At 38.7% G+C, this 18054-nt stretch overlaps 1 protein-coding gene across 1 annotated transcript in view; it reads left to right on the top strand.

The window, feature by feature from the left end:
• The window catches only part of UBE4A (ubiquitination factor E4A), a 31642-nt gene that overhangs the window by 4046 nt on the left and 9542 nt on the right, over positions 1–18054 (top strand). The window contains exons 2-15 of the mRNA XM_019716316.2: positions 412–573; positions 5091–5264; positions 5853–5965; positions 6833–6985; positions 7489–7648; positions 7895–8097; positions 8296–8487; positions 9400–9733; positions 10885–11005; positions 12572–12876; positions 14382–14514; positions 15612–15799; positions 17572–17672; positions 17787–17900. Coding sequence (XP_019571875.2) covers positions 453–573; positions 5091–5264; positions 5853–5965; positions 6833–6985; positions 7489–7648; positions 7895–8097; positions 8296–8487; positions 9400–9733; positions 10885–11005; positions 12572–12876; positions 14382–14514; positions 15612–15799; positions 17572–17672; positions 17787–17900 — 2412 coding nt within the window. The 5' untranslated portion in view covers positions 412–452. The remainder of the gene's footprint in view (positions 1–411; positions 574–5090; positions 5265–5852; positions 5966–6832; positions 6986–7488; positions 7649–7894; positions 8098–8295; positions 8488–9399; positions 9734–10884; positions 11006–12571; positions 12877–14381; positions 14515–15611; positions 15800–17571; positions 17673–17786; positions 17901–18054) is intronic.

The raw sequence follows: 18054 nt of genomic DNA, 5'->3' as shown, positions 1-18054 counted from the left end.
ATCTCTGGGAAATCCATATTTCTTGTGGTATTATTTTTAAGTGCCACGTTGTTGTTACAATTAGTAGGTGAATTCCCTCTTTGACTTCAGTAATTCTTTCAACTTAACCTATTTTTTAATGGTATAGCAAATAAAAACAGGTCAACAGATAAATGCATTCCAGTTTTTTCTAAGTTTTTGGTTTTAGCCACCGCTAAGCCAGGCCCACTTATCCAATTAGTAGGTTTGTAACCACTTTGCCAAAACATCTTGAATCTTGGAACAGGAACTGGAAAGTCTTACCCTAAGCTTTTAAAATGTGTTGTACTTGTGAAATAGGAAAAGAAACAACTATGGGTTTATTACGTACAACTGCTATGTTATCTGACTCTGGATCTAATACCTGTCCTTTCTATCTGTATCTAATACCAGCCCCTCCCCCAAGGTCTGGATGGAGGACATTTTAAAGTGAAATGACAGACCAGGAGAATAACAACAACATCTCAAGTAACCCCTTTGCTGCTCTTTTTGGCTCTCTGGCTGATGCCAAGCAGTTTGCAGCAATCCAAAAAGAGCAGCTGAAGCAGCAATCTGGTAAGTGGTGGAGCCAGTGACAGCAGATGAGATGACCTAGAATGGGGTCTTCCCAAATTAAGTATACTTAATTACAACTAGAATTTAAGTTGGGGCAGAAGATGTTTTTCGTTTGCTTAGGGCATGAGTTGGGGGGGGTTTTGTTCATTTTTTGTTTGTTTTGTTTAGGGGTCCTCTCCTCCCTGTCCTCCCCCGTGCATAAAAGGAGACCAGATAACAGGTGGCTCCATAGTAACAAATGCCAGTTGTGATCCCAGACTGTCAAGCTGTTTTATTTTAAAAATTATCTAGTAAAAGAGATTTAAATAAATCTTTCCTAACATAGGAAACTGAGGTTGTAGGCAGAGGTAGGAAAGCAAGTCACACGCAGCTATAGAAGCAGATGTGTATAAGGAAGAATTATAAAAGCTTTTTGGCCTGTAGACAAATGAGACTTGTTCTCTTAAGCTCAGTGCTTCAGAGTCTGTCTCAAGCAAAATGCTTCTTCTACTCCATGGAGTGGCCACTATTATAGCTTACCGCCAATAGAACAGAGTTCTAAGAAAATCTGATCCTCAGCCTTAATGTGAAAGAAAATTAGAATAATATCTCACTGATCAGAAAAATAGTTTTCCTCATTTGGGAGCAAAGTTAAGATCAAGCCTAGCTTCCACCTCTAAGGAGACATGCAGACTAAAAGAAGTAGGATGCTTCTCAAACTTATTACTGTTCTGAGGGTATTCACAATCTTTCAAGCCAGAAATTGCTCCCCTTCTACCTCCAAAAAGAATAATACATAGTATTTTTCTTTTCAGGAAAGGAAAAATGTATATTTTCCCTTTATTTTGTTTATTTCAAAAGTGTTCAGATGTGTGGCTGAGTTGTGCTTTACTCTCTGATTAGGATTGAATAAAAGGGCAAGGCATGTGAGTAGGAGAAAGCGTGATGGATGAAGCAAGGAAGAAATAAATGTAATGCTGACTTTTTTTTTTTTTTTTTTTTTTAATAACCACTTGCTGCCAGAGAGGCTGGGAGAGAAACAACAGGCAGGGCATCCTAATGCTCACTTTTTAATGTGATTGAAAAAGGCAGATCTGTGTCTCAGTCTCTGAAATCTCTCCCAGATTTCTAGGATACAAGCTCAGAATGAGAAACTGTGGATTAGGAGATTGTAGCAGAGAAAGGAGAGTGAGGAATAGGGAAAATAAAATTTATGAGTATGTGGTTAAGGAAAATTTTGCTAAATAGGTTCTTAGCTCCCATCACTCTTAGGAGTTCAGAGGAGAAGTTAACAGCATATGAGTAGAGTGACAAAATGCTTGTCCTTCTGACTATAAATGGACATAGAATGGCTAGAGTTGGGAGCATTGTAGGCACCAAGCAATGGTGACAAATCAGGTACATGCTCTTGTGTTACTATTTTGGCACCTCACTCTCTTAGTTTGTTTCCACTGAGTATCATGCCACCAGGTCTAACCTGTTTTCCACCAGCAGTTAGTACTCTGCCAAAACCTTTGGCATTCTATATTGAGCTTCAATTTTACTAAACTCACCACACTGAAGCAATTCTTCTGAGAGTTTTGCCTGGACTTTCAGGCAAAAAAAATAACCATTTTTCTGTAGCGAAAAGCGGATACGGACTGGTGTGGCTTCTCGTGAACAATACTACTTTTATACTCATTCAGCATGAGTGCCATTCTGAAAGGCAGTCTTTTAAGTTGTTAAAAAATAATAATAAAGGGATTTAACCAACAAGAAAAAGTAAATTAGGGGTGGCCGGTTAGCTCAGTTGGTTAGAGTGCAGTGCTCGTAACACCAAAGTTGCCAGTTCGATTCCCACATGGGCCACTGTGAGCTGCACCCCTGAAGCTGATTTGCAGTCGCAGCACGATTGAAAACGACGACTTGACTTGGAGCTGATGAGTCCCAGAAAAACACACTGTTTCCCAATATTCCCCAATAAAAATTTTAAAAAGGAAAAAGTAAATTAAGAAAGAAAAAGAACAAAAGATATTAACAAGCAATTTATATACAATTGTCAAATGATTTTAAAATGCACATAATTAGAGAAATGACCATTGAAACAACAATTCGTTTTTTACCTATGAAATTTGTGAAGATTTAAGCAGGCACTTTCTCATATACCATTGGTGTGCATGTAAAAAGTGTATTTCTAGGGTAATTTGGTAGTATATATTAACTTTTAAATGTTCAAGCTCTTTAACCCAGCAATTCAACTTCTGCGAATTTAGCCTACAGAAATACTCATACAAGTGCGTAAAAAGAGTAAGTTACATTTGGTGCGGTATTTTGAAATGAAAAATTGTTAACAACCCAGATGTTATCAGTTGAGAAGTAGCTACATAAATCAGTGTGTGCATACAATGAAATACAATGCAGCTGTTGAAAAGAATGAGGTAGGCCTATAAATAAACTAACAGAAAGGTGTTGGTGCTGATTACATTTAAAAAGCAAGAGGGTAAGCAGTAGACACAGTATGATCCTTTTAAAAAAAAACTAACAGTCATTGTAATAAACATTAGCACCAGAATATGAAAAAAATCAGGAACACTTTGCTAATAAGTTAAGGTGTTGTCCATAGGGAACTGATTCAGAGGAGACTTTTTACATTATATTTTCCTGTACAGTTTGGAATTATTGAAACAAATGTCTTCTCTTAAAATCAGGAAAAAGCCATATATTTAAAATAATTAAAGGCATATTGATCTATTAGGTAATTCTTTGTTCACTATGAGTCTGTAGGGAAAATAATGCTGCTTACTTTGGCAGTGTGGAGTACAATTAATTATAAGTAGAAAGAATAAAACTCTTGATTTGTAAAATGTGGTAGGATATTTAGCCAGGGATATCAGAATCTTGTACTTTAATTTGTTGCCTAATAAAATTCAATATCAGAAATAATAACCCAATTAAAAAGGGGCAGAGGATCTGAATAGACATTTTTCCTTAAAAGACATACAGATTGCCAACAGGTAGATGAAAAGGCAACCAGTTATCACCAATCATCAGGGAACTGCAAATTAAAACCACAGTGAGGTATCACTTCACACCAGCTAGAATGACTATTATCAAAAAGGCAAGAAATAGCAAGTGCTGGTGAAAATGTAGAGAAAAGGGAACCCTTGTGCACTGTTGGTGGGATTGCAAAATGGTGCAGCCACTGTGGAAAACAGTATGGTTCCTCAAAAAATTAAAACTAGAACTACCATATGACCCAGAAATTTCACTTCTGGCTATTTATCCAAAGAAAACAAAAAATACTAACCTGAAAAGATATATGCAGCCCCGTGTTCATTACAGTATTATTTTCAAATGCCAAGATATGGAAACAACCTAAATGTCCATCAACACGATTGGATAAAGAAAATGTGATATATACATGTGCCGGAATATTATTCAGCCATAAAAAAAAAAATATATCGGGATGGCCCGGTGGCTCAGGCGGTTGGAGCTCCGTGCTCCTAACTCTGAAGGCTGCCGGTTCGATTCCCACATGGGCCAGTGGGCTCTCAACCACAAGGTTGCTGGTTCAATTCCTCGAGTTCCGCAAGGGATGGTTGGCTCCGCCCCACTGCAACTAAGATTGAACACGGCCCCTTGAGCTGAGCTGCCTCCCGGATGGCTCAGTTGGTTGGAGTGCATCCTCTCAACCACAAGGTTGCCAGTTCGATTCCTCGAGTCCCGAAAGGGATGGTGGGCAGCACCCCCTGCAACTAGGAACGGCAACTGGACCTGGAGCTGAGCTGCGCCCTCCACAACTAAGACTGAAAGGACAACAACTTGAAGCTGAACGGCACCCTCCATAACTAAGATTGAAAGGACAACAACTTGACTTGGAAAAAAGTTCTGGAAGTACACACTGTTCCCCAATAAAGTCCTGTTCCCCTTCCCCAATAAAATCTTAAAAAAGAAAAAAAAATATCTTGCCATTTGTGACAACATGGATGGACCTTGAGGGTATTACACTAAGTGAAATAAGACAGATAAAGACAAATACTGTATGATTTCACTCGTGAAATCTAAGGAAAAGAAAAAGAAAGAAAATTCATACATACAGAGAACAGGCAGCAGGTCGGAGGGTGGGCGAAATGGGTGACAGGGAATCAAAAGGTACAAACTCAGTTATAAAGTAAGTCATGGAGGTGTAATGTGCAGAATGGTGTTAATAATACTGTATTGTATATTTGAAAATTGCTAAGAGAGCAGATCTTAAAAGTTCTCATCACAAGAAAAAAAATGTATAACTGTAAGGTGACAGATGTTAACTAGACTCATTTTGGTGATCATTTCGCAGTATATACAAATATCAAATCTTAGGTTGTACACCTGTAACTGAAGAATGTTATATCTCAGTTTAAAAAGTGTTGCCTGACTTAAGATGTTCACTAATTAGCTGATTAACTTGTTTCACATTCAAAATTATCCTCCTTTTGGTTACATTTATCATTTTGGATAGTATGCTTGATTCTATATTAAAAGAGGAGTGTAACTGTTACTGGCTTCCATTTTTTTGGCAGATGAATTCCCAGCTAGCCCGGATGACTCAGATAATAGTGTGTCAGAGAGCCTGGATGAATTTGATTACTCTGTGGCTGAGATTAGCCGCTCATTCCGTTCACAGCAGGAAATATGTGAGCAACTCAACATCAATCACATGATCCAAAGGATCTTCCTGATTACTCTGGACAATAGTGAGTTACAGACTCTGTTCTCTTTCTCTTGGCCTAGGGACTTGCTCTTAGAAATCTATTGTATCTAATGGTTAAACAAACCATGCTGCCTAGAACACAGAGCTTATATTTCAGTGAAGCTTTTAATGTGACCTAAAATCAGTATTTAGACACAGATACAACTTTCGTTCCCATTTTGATACTGACTGGGCTATATAGCTACTTGCCTTTACTATATTACAGGGGAAATGGGAATGGTAGCCAAATCCATTTTCTTCTCAGAGGTAACCTAAACAGTTGGATGGAAGCTTCAAGAGGTGTCAGATAGTGTCTTCCCTCTGTGCCTTATCTGTAGTTAAACCCAAAGTTAGTGCTGATGTCTGGAGTTTACTCTTTAAATGTCGTGATGTTGGATTTATAACAAGCCCACACCCTTTAACTGGGAGAAAGAAAAAAGATTTAAATGTTTAGATACTACTTTGTATGTCGAGGTCCTTCTGATATTACCTGAGTCAAACTTGGAGTTCAAGAGAAGTGCTGTCAAGATTAGTTGTCTGTTGTAAAACAGAAGCATTATCCTTAACCTACCAGATTAAAACCATTTCCCAGGTGACCCAAGCTTGAAAAGTGGGAATGGCATCCCCAGCCGCTGTGTGTATTTGGAAGAAATGGCAGTAGACCTGGAAGATCAAGACTGGCTTGATATGAACAATGTTGAGCAGGTACCATACTTATGTTCCTTATGGGTACCTTCAGCAAAACTTAGCCATGCAGCTGAACTCTGCTCACCTTTCTCCAACCATGACTTTGCTTACTTCCATCTCGTACATTGTTTGTGCTGTTCCTCTTTTGGGATCTTCCTGTCTACCATGGCCACGTGTCCACATCTACCCATCCTTTAAGACCCAGTTAAAATGCCACTTCATTTACAAAGCCTTATCAGGTAGGAGTTGTTATTCTCTCCTCTGAGTTCCTAGAATAAGCTATCTGTGCATCTCTTACAGGAATTGACACTTTCTGTCTCATGTAGTGGCTTTTTTATATACTCGTCTTATCTCTCCTATTAGACTCTTAAATTGTTGAGGGCAAGGCCCATCTCTTTTCTTTATATCTTTTCCAAAATCAAAACAGGCATTAGGTAAAATGCGAGTAGGTGCCTAATTCAATGTTAATTAGGAATAAAAGTTTGTCGTGGAAGACACTTGACAACTTGTAGTTTAACTTTGCGTGTTTAAATTATCTTTATATAAGTCTGAGTGAGGTCAGCGATCACCTCACTCTGCAGAGTAGTAGATTTCACATAAGTTTAATCGCTAATTCTCCACACCATTCAACAGACTTCTTTTAATGCTTACTCTGCTAGGGGTTATACTAAACATGTGAGTTTGGCTTAGGATAACTTTATATATACAATTTTGTTTGTATATATAATATTTTCTAAAGTAATAAGGCTCTGGGTCTTATTTTCCCCTTCACTCTATATCTTGTGATTCTCACAATAACCTGTGTCAGAATTACCTTTTACAGCTTAATGTTCTGTGGTTAATTTTGCAGTGGTTTAGTATTTTTTCATTTGTTTTCCTTAATAGGCTGTCTTTGCTCGCTTATTACTTCAAGATCCAGGCAACCACTTGATAAACATGACTTCTTCTACAATGTTGAATCTCTCTGCTGATCGAGATGCAGGAGAGAGTCATATTTTTTGTTACCTTTATTCCTGCTTCCAAAGAGCCAAGGAAGAGGTAATAATAACCCACTGAGTACTGTATTATCCTCTTGAGTATGACTTTACCATGTACACCAGAGAGTTGGATCATTGTCTTTTATATCAATGTATATACATCATAGCACATATAGAACTAGATAGCAGAGGCAATTTTGGTTTGTCTTCTAAAGTTTTAGTCTTCTTTCTGTGGCTTGGGGTCCACCCCTTTCCTCAGTAAACCAGTGCCTCTTATTCTCTCTACAAACCTCTTAAAAAAATCATACCCTTAAAAAAAGTCTGATAAATTCATTTCCACTGTGTAAATAATAGAGTAAGCTAAGCTTGGTCACTTCCAGGATTGGAATTCTAACAGGTGGGTGATTCTTTAGAGCAAAGAATGAACTCTCATGAATTTTCAAGCATCCACAGGAGAGCAATATTGTTTTGGGACACAATGTCTTTTCCATTCTATTTGCTACGTGCACCCATGTTCCAGGTCATAGAACTAGATCCTCTTTCCTCTCTTTGTGTTGTTTCCAGATTACCAAAGTTCCAGAGAACCTGCTACCCTTTGCGGTGCAGTGCAGGAACCTCACTGTGTCCAATACACGAACAGTTCTCCTCACCCCAGAGATCTATGTTGACCAAAACATCCATGAGCAATTGGTAGATTTAATGTTGGAAGCCATCCAAGGAGCCCGTGAGTACATAAGCAAGACCTGTGAGCTTCTACATTTTGATTTCCAAATTTAAAATTCCTCTAATTGCATTGAAAGCCTCAGAGCCACTATGGTTCCAGTACAAATTAAGGAAGAGAGCTCACACCTTGACCTTTGGGGATGAATATCAGGATTATCAAAAGTATTCAGAGAGTGAAGAGCCAGGATGTAAAGGCATATAAAAAAATCCCTATGGCCTTCTTTCTCTCTCATTTGCCTTCTCTTAGATTTTGAAGATGTAACTGAGTTTCTAGAAGAGGTTATTGAAGCCTTGACATTGGATGAGGAAGTGCGAACATTTCCAGAAGTCATGATTCCAGTGTTTGATATTTTATTGGGCCGAATAAAAGATCTAGAACTCTGCCAGATCCTGTTGTATGCATATCTGGATATTCTTCTTTATTTCACTAGGCAAAAGGATATGGCAAAGGTAAGTCCGAAAGGTGGTATATGAACAGTTGAGCTGGATTTTTAATACTTTATGCTTCCCTAGCCTGAGGGCACTATGATATTACCTATTGAATACGAGATGTATTGATTGTTGTATAGACTTAACTCTTTGAGGCCTTCTCACCCACCATATTTATTTCATCATACAGACGAATAAGTAGGATTTGTCTTCTCCTAGGTTTTTGTAGAATACATTCAGCCCAAGGACCCTAGCAATGGGCAGATGTATCAGAAGACCTTGCTGGGAATAATCATGAGTATCTCCTGCTTATTAAAGACTCCGGGTGTAGTAGAAAATCATGGCTACTTCTTGAATCCATCTCGTTCCGGTCCCCAGGAGATCAAAGTACAAGAGGCCAACATCCATCAGGTGGAACTGTTTATGGTGTATCCCAGTCCCTCATCTTAGATTAAGTCAAGTTTCCTCAGGAAGCAGATGCAGATAAGGCTGCCTGAGGTCTTTGGGAAAGCACGTTGATCCAGTTGGCCTTCTACCATAATCATGTAAAGAAATTGCCCTCTTTTTAGCATGTGCTAGCAGCAGAGGGTAAACCTTAGTGTGGTTTAAGAATAAGCTGCTGCCATTCTTTGTCCTATCTGTAGCATAGCCTCTTTCTCGCAACCCTTGTTTTTCTCGCCAAGCTGTTTCTTATAACTTTAGCTCCTAAAATCTTCTGAACTCCAGTCTATAAACCAAATTTATTTCCTTTCCCTCCTTCCACCTGTGTCTTAGCATAAATTATAGTAGAAGCCTGGCCAACATAAGGCAGTAAATGGTTAAATTGGGCGTCGTTTAAATCTCCCATCATCACAGCGCTCTCAAGCAGAGGTTTACAAAGTACAACAGTGGCCAAATCCTGCCTGCCACCTGTTTTTGTAAATAGTTTTATTGAACACAGCCATGCCCATTCATATGTGTGTTTATGGCTTGATTTTATGCCACAGTGTAGAGCTGAATAGTTGCAACAAAGACTATATGGCATGCAAAGTTGAAAATGTTTATCATGTGGCCCTTTACAGAAAAAGTTTATCGACCCCTACTCTAAAGCTTTGTCAATACTATCTGCAGTTTGGTAGCTGATCAGGAAATCTCTCATAAGGGCCCAGAATTTTTTTTTTAAATCAAAAATGGGGGCAAATAGGAGATAAGGCACAAGGAGAGTGAGGGAAAAGATTAGAATTAGCATATTTTTGGAAATTGCCAGTAGCTAAGGTTTGGGAGTAACAAATATTAGGATTGTGAAACTGGAATGTTCTGTGGTTATGTTTTCTGGTTAAACAGTTCATGGCTCAGTTCCATGAAAAGATCTACCAGATGCTGAAGAACTTACTCCAGCTCTCTCCAGAAACCAAACACTGTATCTTGTCCTGGCTTGGAAACTGTTTGCATGCAAATGCAGGCCGCACCAAGATTTGGGCCAATCAGATGCCAGAAATCTTCTTCCAAATGTATGCCTCGGATGCCTTCTTTCTGAATCTGGGTGCTGCTCTCCTGAAGCTATGCCAGCCATTTTGCAAACCCAGATCCTCTCGGCTCCTCACCTTTAATCCCACTTACTGTGCCCTGAAGGAGTTGAATGATGAAGAACGAAAAATTAAAAATGTACACATGAGAGGTAGGGGAGTACTGGGCTTCCCAAAATTGCGTGTGTGTGTGTGTGTGTGTGTGTGTGTGTGTGTGTAACATCTAAGGCATTCACTTCCTTATCCTTTCTCACAAAGGTGCCTCTTTCTCAAAGATGAGGCAGAAAGAAGAGCTACTATAAATTTTTAAAGGATAGACTTAAAAATAAAACTGGTAGCTTTTAAATGTGCTTTAGTGGAACCTTCTCTCTGAATTTGGCAGCCTTGGGTATTCATTCATTCTTTGAAAAATACTGTCCCTGTTCTTTTTGAATTCAAAGATTCCAGAAAAGGGCAGATATATTAACAGATAATCATAATCGGATGTAGGACTAAGCTATCGGAGCACAGAGAAAGGATGAGTAACAAATTCTACAGAAGTTGGAGGTCTTCATAGCTGAGTTTTGAAAGATGAGTTGGGTTTATCAGGCAAAGGAGCAAAAGAATCCCTTTATACAGAGGGAATAACAAGTATAAAGGTACAAAGCTATGGAAAGTCTTGACAGAGGTACAGTGAGAAGCTCAATGTGGCTAAAGCAAGGGGTAGATGTGGGGAGGAGTATGGGAATGGCAGGAAATGAGTCTGAGGAGGAAAAAGATTGGGGCCAGATTAGAGAAAACTCGAACAATACAGAGAAGTGAAAAGAAAATAAATCATTCATAATTCTACACTCAGAATGATTCATGCTTAATTTTGGTGTATATATTTCCTCCCAGTATTATAACTTCTAATTATAAAAGTAATACATGTTCAAAAGCAAATAATCTTAAATATAGAAGTGCAAAATAGATACAAATAATCCATTTTCTATCAGAAAAATCTAGTGTTACCACTGCTTTTCATTTTTGGTGTTTTCATGATCAAGCTAAAGAAATGTAACTGCATTTCTGTAGAGAGTGAGAAGCCAAAGATATTTTTAGACGAAGGAGTAGTAATGTGATAAGATTTGTTTTTAAGAAGATGTTGTTAAAAATAAATAAATAAATAAATATATATATATATATATATATATATATATATATATATATATATATATATATTACTGGTGGCAGTATGGAAGTTGAACTATATAATAAAAGGACGCTGGAGACCAAGCTAGACGTCTGTGGCAAGCCATTTACTGTTCCTTTTAACTTTTTTGAGGTTTGGACAAAGAAACCTGTTTGATCCCAGCTGTGCAGGAGCCGAAGTTTCCCCAGAACTACAATCTTGTAACAGAGAACCTTGTCCTGACAGAGTATACCTTGTACTTGGGATTCCACAGGTAACTCTTTTGATGTCCTTAGGAAAAAACTATTTAGTTGTGCTGATGACTAGAAAGTTGAAAGTCTTATTATCTCACTTTCTGCTGAAGGGTCAGTGTAGGATCTAGTAGGAAAAGGGCATTATATACATTTACTTGTGTTTACATGAATTGGCTTTGTCCGTAAAACTTGAATTTATTCTCAATTTTTGACCTGTTAGACTTTTTAAAATTAAAGATACGCTCATATATTTCTCTAAAGACTTGCAGATTTTTAAATCACTATCTTCCTGTTGTCATCTGTGAATTATTGTCATTTAACATTTCACTTTCTGCTCTTGAGTTTAGATTACTTATTACTCCTGATGAAAAAAGACCAAGCACGTCTCTGTGGTGTAGAGACGAAATTGGCAACATTAAAGATTTATATGGGATTCTGATAGTATCAGTAGGACCACAAAAGATCTATGTTTCAAAGATAAAGAGGATTCTAAAAGTGTCAAGATTTGAGAACTAAAGTGTATGACTTCCAAATATGGTTCTGGTTCTAGCTAGCTATATGTCATTCTATGATTTTTTTTTTCCTCTTTGATTTAGTTGATTGTGACTATAAGTGTAAATAAGAGGAGAAAGTAGCTGCTCACTCATAGTTATAGTCTACAGGAAGGGGTGTTGAGGATACCAATTTTTAATACCTTCTCAGGATACTTAAATTGACACAGAGCATTTTTCAAAACTTAACAAATTTCTGAGAAAATGAAATTATAAACTCATTGGATAAGGTTTCTATCCCTGTCATTGACATTTTTAATGAGACAATAGATAACAGTTCAGCATGTGTTTAACCTGTTCAACTGCCTACATTCAGACACAAAAATGAATGTCATCTAGTTTCCCAATATGGGCTAGGTAACCCCAGACATTATCCATAGGGCCAAAGATGATGATTTTGGACTGTAAACATAGAGACAGCTACCCATAACATTGAATTATGGGTCTTTCATTAGAGAACATTTGGCTGATCCTTTGTGAAAAATAATTTAATTTTGAACAGCAGAGGACTGGGATCCACGGCTCTTAGGTTCGGTCCCAGGTCGCTGTTTGTGTATATGTGGTCATTACTAATCTGGAGTCTTTTTTCAGCAGCTTTGGTTCTCTTCTAACCATGGAAAGACTATCCATATAACCACATCAAAGTATAAACATTGCACTTGTCTGTTGTGAACTATCCTGCAGGGCTTCTTGTACTTTGCCTAATAGTTATTTATTTGACATCGTAACAGTCTAGTTTACACTCTGTTCAACCAAGCTACTGTTCTTTGGATGGTGCATTTCAGCTGAAGGCTGTTAACTATTTGTTATTAGCTTCAATTATGTTGAATACTTGGTAACATTTTCCCAGTGCCATGCTCCCTGCCTCTGTCTTGTCAATAACTTGTGAGTGCCTTCTGTGTTATCACAATTGCAGCTCTCTACATCCTAGAATACTAGAATAGTTAAATGAGGCTTTGTATTTGTTGAATGGCTATACTCAACTGTCCCTTGATGAGCCTCCTGACCCAGTCTCTTCTGCTTTCCTGGGGGCAGGTTGCATGATCAGATGGTAAAAATCAACCAAAATCTGCATCGGCTGCAGGTTGCGTGGCGGGAGGCTCAGCAAAGTTCTAGCCCTGCTGCTGACAACCTCCGTGAACAGTTTGAACGACTAATGACCATCTATCTTTCTACCAAGACTGCCATGACTGAGCCACAGATGCTACAAAACTGCCTAAATTTGCAGGTGTCCATGGCTGTTCTATTGGTTCAACTGGCCATAGGCAATGAGGGCTCACAGCCAATAGAGCTAACTTTTCCTCTGCCAGATGGCTACAACTCTTTGGCTTATGTACCAGGTAAGCAAGCTCTCCCTTAGGAACTTCCTATTTATAACCATCTAAGTTTAACTGGGTCACTTTGGAAGTTTAATCCTCAAAATACCCTTCCGTAGTTATCATTCAACTGTTTTTGGAAAAACTACACAAACTTGTAGATAATATCCTCTGGTGAAAGTATAGGGGAACTGAGAGCTTTTTCCTCAGCCTCTTGTCCTCACTGCTATGCATAACAGAAAATAGTCTTCAAAGGACTAAGGGCAATCTGGGTTTTCAGAGCTGTTAGTTTCTATCATTAATATTATTTGTTGTTCAACTTAGAAATTTATCTAACTCTCCCTGTGCTACTCTTTAGAGGAAAAGTCATCTGTTAGTTAACCCAGAAGGTTAGCAGATACTGTCCATCAAAATTAGATTATATGTTCTTGATCACTATTTTGGTCATCTGTTGCTGAGTAACAAATTACTCCAAAACATGGCAACTTTAAAACAACCAACATTATCTCACACAGTTTCTATGGGATCAGGCATCCAGGAGCGGCTTAGCTGCATGGTTCTGACTTTGGGTCTCTCATGAGTTTCTCATCAACCTGTCAGCTGGGGCCATAGGAATCTAAAGACTCGACCAGGGCTGGAGGATCTGCTTACAAGCCTAGTGATGTGGTTGTTGGCAAACCTTGGTTGCTTGCTGGCCTCTTTTCCAGGCCACACAAGTCTCTCCTTAGTACTACTCATGAATGACAGCTGGCTTCCCCAGAGCAGGTGACCAAAATGGAAGCTGTTAGCCTTTAAAACCTAATCATGGAAATGACATACCATCACTTCTGTATGCCTCCGAGTGTATGAGGTGTGATCAAAAGATACGGTGAATATTTAAATTTTAAAAATGTATTACAGTAAAGCATACATTGCCATTGATCCCCCTCAGAATGCTTGCCCTCACTTCAAACACACTTATCCCATTGTTCTTGCCACTTTCTGAAGCAGCTGTGGAAGTTCTCTTTTGTGAGTGTCTTTACTTCATCCTCCATCATGACAACACTCCGTGTCACACATCACTTCTGGTACAGCAATTTCTGTCAAATGAAAACATTACAGTGTGTCCTCATCCACCTTATTCACCAGATCTGGCACCGTGTGACTTCTGGCTCTTCCCCAAAGTCAAAATGACTCAGGACATCAAGGCAGCCACGACAGCACAACTAAAGACACTCATGAAAGAGGACTTCCAGAACTGCTTCAGAAAGTGGCAAGAATGATGGGATAAGTGTGTTCGAAATGAGGGAGGGAATTTTGAGGGGGATTAATGGCAGTGTATCTTTTATTGTAATAAATTTTTTATTTACTTAAACATTCACCTTATCTTTTGGTCACGCCTCGTGTTTTCTACCCTGGAAGAGTGTAGGAGGGGACACACAAGGGAATGAATACCAGGAGGCAAGGACCGTCCTAGAGGCTAAGTACAGTGTAGAATCTGTATGTACAGAAAATCAAATGTTTGGCTAATTCCAATGAATATTTTTCAGAATTTTTTGCAGATAACCTAGGTGATTTCCTCATTTTTCTCCGCCGGTTTGCCGATGACATCTTGGAGACATCAGCAGATTCCCTGGAACATGTCCTTCACTTTATCACCATTTTCACTGGAAGCATAGAAAGGTGAAGTGCTGAAAGTTTGATTCTGTCACTGTTTAGACCTGCAAAACATTTAGCAGACTTCTAATCCAAGAAATAAGCAAGCCTGATTCATAAAGGGGTGCCTTCAGAAGTTGTGTTAACATTAATGAATCACCTGACCATCCTTATAGGTAGCCAAAAATCCCACTCTTGAGAAGCATAATAAGCAAAGGACTTTGCCCACAGAGAATTTCAACTTGCATGTAAGGTTCCTGGTGGGAATTCCACTGTAGTCCCTGGTTAAAATAGTTACCCTAATGCCAGAAACCTTGCCAGTGGCAGCCAGGTGCTAATGATCTTCTAATAATTATATGATAAAGTTTGCTCTTAACACGTTGCGTACGGATCACGAGAATCTTCAGGAGGGATTTAAACCCCGCCATACGCAACGTGTTAAAATCCTGAGTTGGATGAGCGGTAAACTTAGGTAAGTGCTTTCTGATCTCAAGTTTTCTTATTCATAGCTTCCAGTCCTCTTTCCCAAAGGAACATACTCACTGACCTATAGAGTTGCTTCTCTGATTTTTGAGTGCCTAGGCCAAAGAAAACAAACAAGGTGTATGTAAGTAAAGATATGCTCCACCAGGAAGAGAATGATCCATGGAGCCATGTCAGTGAGAAATAGGCAGAAGCCATTCCTTCACTGAGCTGAGCAGATGCAATGAGAAATCATAAGTGAGCACTTATTTATTAGGCACACATGGTATGCATTGTAAGAAGTGTAGAATAATTATATCCTGGCCTTTGCCTTTAGAAAACTTGGAAAGGCAAGTTTATCCCAGATGAAACAGACAGAGAATAGTAAGTAGTAAGTAATGCATTATCATAGAGCAGTAAACAGAATGACTAACATTAAATAGAAACTGACTCACCCAGTACTTGGTAAGCTGTGACCTCAAAAGTTGAATGGTATCTCCTGCATTATCGCCCAGAAACTGACACACTTAAAACTGCAGAATACTGTTTTTTCCTGCAATGGTGGTATAGGATGTTTTGGCTGCTCCTGTGGAGAGAATAGTCATAAAAATTTGGGAGCTAAGTTTTCTACCTGCTCAGCTTGCTTTCTGCCCTATTTGCAGAATGAAGAATCCCCACTTAAGGGCCAAACTGGCTGAAGTGTTGGAAGCAGTGATGCCCCACCTGGATCAGACCCCAAATCCCTTGGTATCCAGTGTGTTCCATCGGAAACGTGTGTTCTGCAATTTTCCCTATGCACCCCAGCTTGCAGAAGCGCTAATCAAAGTCTTTGTGGACATTGAGTTTACAGGTAAAGCAGTCTGGAACTGACAAGCTGATACTTGTGGAATTTCATTGCTTGATCAGTATTTGAAATCAGAAAAATGTTGTCAGCCATCATTTATTGAATTCTTGCTATGTGCCAGCCTTGATGTTAAGTGCTTTTTTTTACATTGTTTTCATTAATTTGTCACCATTTGAAAAGTTTTACCACATTATCCCTGTTTTACGCATGAGAACATGGATCCTCTCAAAAAGTAAATTATTGTTTATGTCATACAACTAAGTGGAGAATCAGGTCTGTATCACCTAAAACACACACTGTTATCAACTTTATTATATTGCTTGACCAGGGATGGCCAGTTAGCTCAGTTGGTTGGAGCACAGTGCTCTTAACAACAATGGTTGCCAGTTCGATCCCCACATGGTCCACTGTGAGCTGCGCCCTCAACAACTAGATTGAAACAACTACTTGACTTGGAGTTGATGGGTCCTGGAAAAACACACTTAAAGAAAGTTTTGAAAAAAAAAAAAAAGTAAATTATTTGTCTCTGTCATACAACTAAGTGGAGAAATCAGGTCTGTCTCACGTAAAACACATACTCTTATCAATTTTATTATATTGCTTGACCAAATCATACTCAAACAAATCAGGCTGTCTAATTAAAACCTAGGTCTTTTTCTCTGCCTCAAAATTGTATGATATGAGATAATGTGATGGTTGGGATATTCTTTTAGCTTATTCAGAGTGTCTAACAACCTAATCGTTAGATTAAGAATAATGTTAGGCAACATTCCCTTCCTCTCTTGGCCTTTGAGTTCTAACTCTGAGATGATATGTTTGAGTAAACAGTACCTCATCTCAACCAGTAAACAGGAAATGTTAAGCAATTATTTAAGACCCCTTTTAAAGGTGATGTCCTCTCCAGTGATAAATACAGCTAACACTTAAACAGACATTTAACATTTTATTGACTGCCTTTCCATATTTGGATTTTGGTTTTGTCACTAGCTCATCTCTGAGCTTTAGTTTCCTCATCTGTAAAATGAGTTGAAGTAATGAGTAAGTGAGGTAGTGCATGTAAATCTTCATAACATGTATGAAGTTGCACAATAAATCACTGCAGTTATCTCATTATATGCCCATTACAACCCTTTGGTGGTAGAGGGTGTATAATTCCTTTCTTATTTCTGAGAAAGTGGAAGTTGTATTGAGACTTGCATTGTGTAGAGCCAGAAGGAAAACCTAGGTCTTCTGACTCCATATCCCATGCTCTTCCTTTATTATATGACCCAACCTGTAGTGCTCTGGTGGTACTGTTGGTATGTCAAAAGCAGTATAGGCCTCAGATTTTTGGCTCCCAACCTGATTTTTCAGAATACTCAAGAATGAGTTGGCTCACAGCATATTATCTATAAAGAATGTGGGGATTACTTAGTGTCCCATTCTGGACATGGCTGTCATTGCCACAATGGCCAGCTCAGAGGCCTCATTCAAAATCTGATAAGCACTCTACATTTGATGTGGAATCATTTGTTTCCCTTGGCTTTTATTGTACAGCCTGGTCCTGGTCCTTTTCCGTGTAAGGTATCCATTACATCTGTCTCCCTCTTGTTCTGTCAGTAAGGAAATAAGCAAACACTTGCCTCCAATTCTAGGCCTTTATAAACTCCCAAGGCACATTTTGTCAGTAGCCTTGACACATTAAGAATAAAGGAAAATGGCTACACATAGACATAAGCTCTTACTCATTCTCTGGTAGCAACACCTTTGCTGTTTTTTTTGCTCTTACCTTACTCCAGGAGACCCCCATCAATTTGAACAGAAATTTAATTACCGCCGTCCCATGTATCCCATCCTAAGGTACATGTGGGGAACAGATACCTATCGAGAGAGCATTAAGGTAAGAGAGTTTTTTGTGAAACCAAAACTGAGTTATCTGAGTTTTGCTTCAGATAACCTCCAGTAAGTTGTGGTTCGGTACTAAAATGGTTTTCTCTTGGGCTGGGACTTACAGGATTTGGCTGACTATGCCTCTAAGAATTTAGAAGCCATGAATCCCCCACTTTTTCTCCGCTTTCTTAACCTGCTAATGAATGATGCTATCTTCCTTTTGGATGAAGCCATACAGGTAAAAAAAAAATTTAACTGCTCCCATACTATCAAATCATGACCAATACATACTTTTTACCTTTTAATCGTAATAGAGCAGTCCTTATTCTTCTAGTACCAGTCGTAGACACCAAAAATTTGCTAGTAGTATACTGCCAACCTTGCCATTACAG

This window comes from Rhinolophus sinicus, linkage group LG06, assembly GCF_036562045.2.
Source record: "Rhinolophus sinicus isolate RSC01 linkage group LG06, ASM3656204v1, whole genome shotgun sequence".
Classification (NCBI taxonomy): Eukaryota; Metazoa; Chordata; class Mammalia; order Chiroptera; family Rhinolophidae; genus Rhinolophus; species Rhinolophus sinicus.
This window is presented reverse-complemented; position numbering and strand designations above follow the sequence as displayed.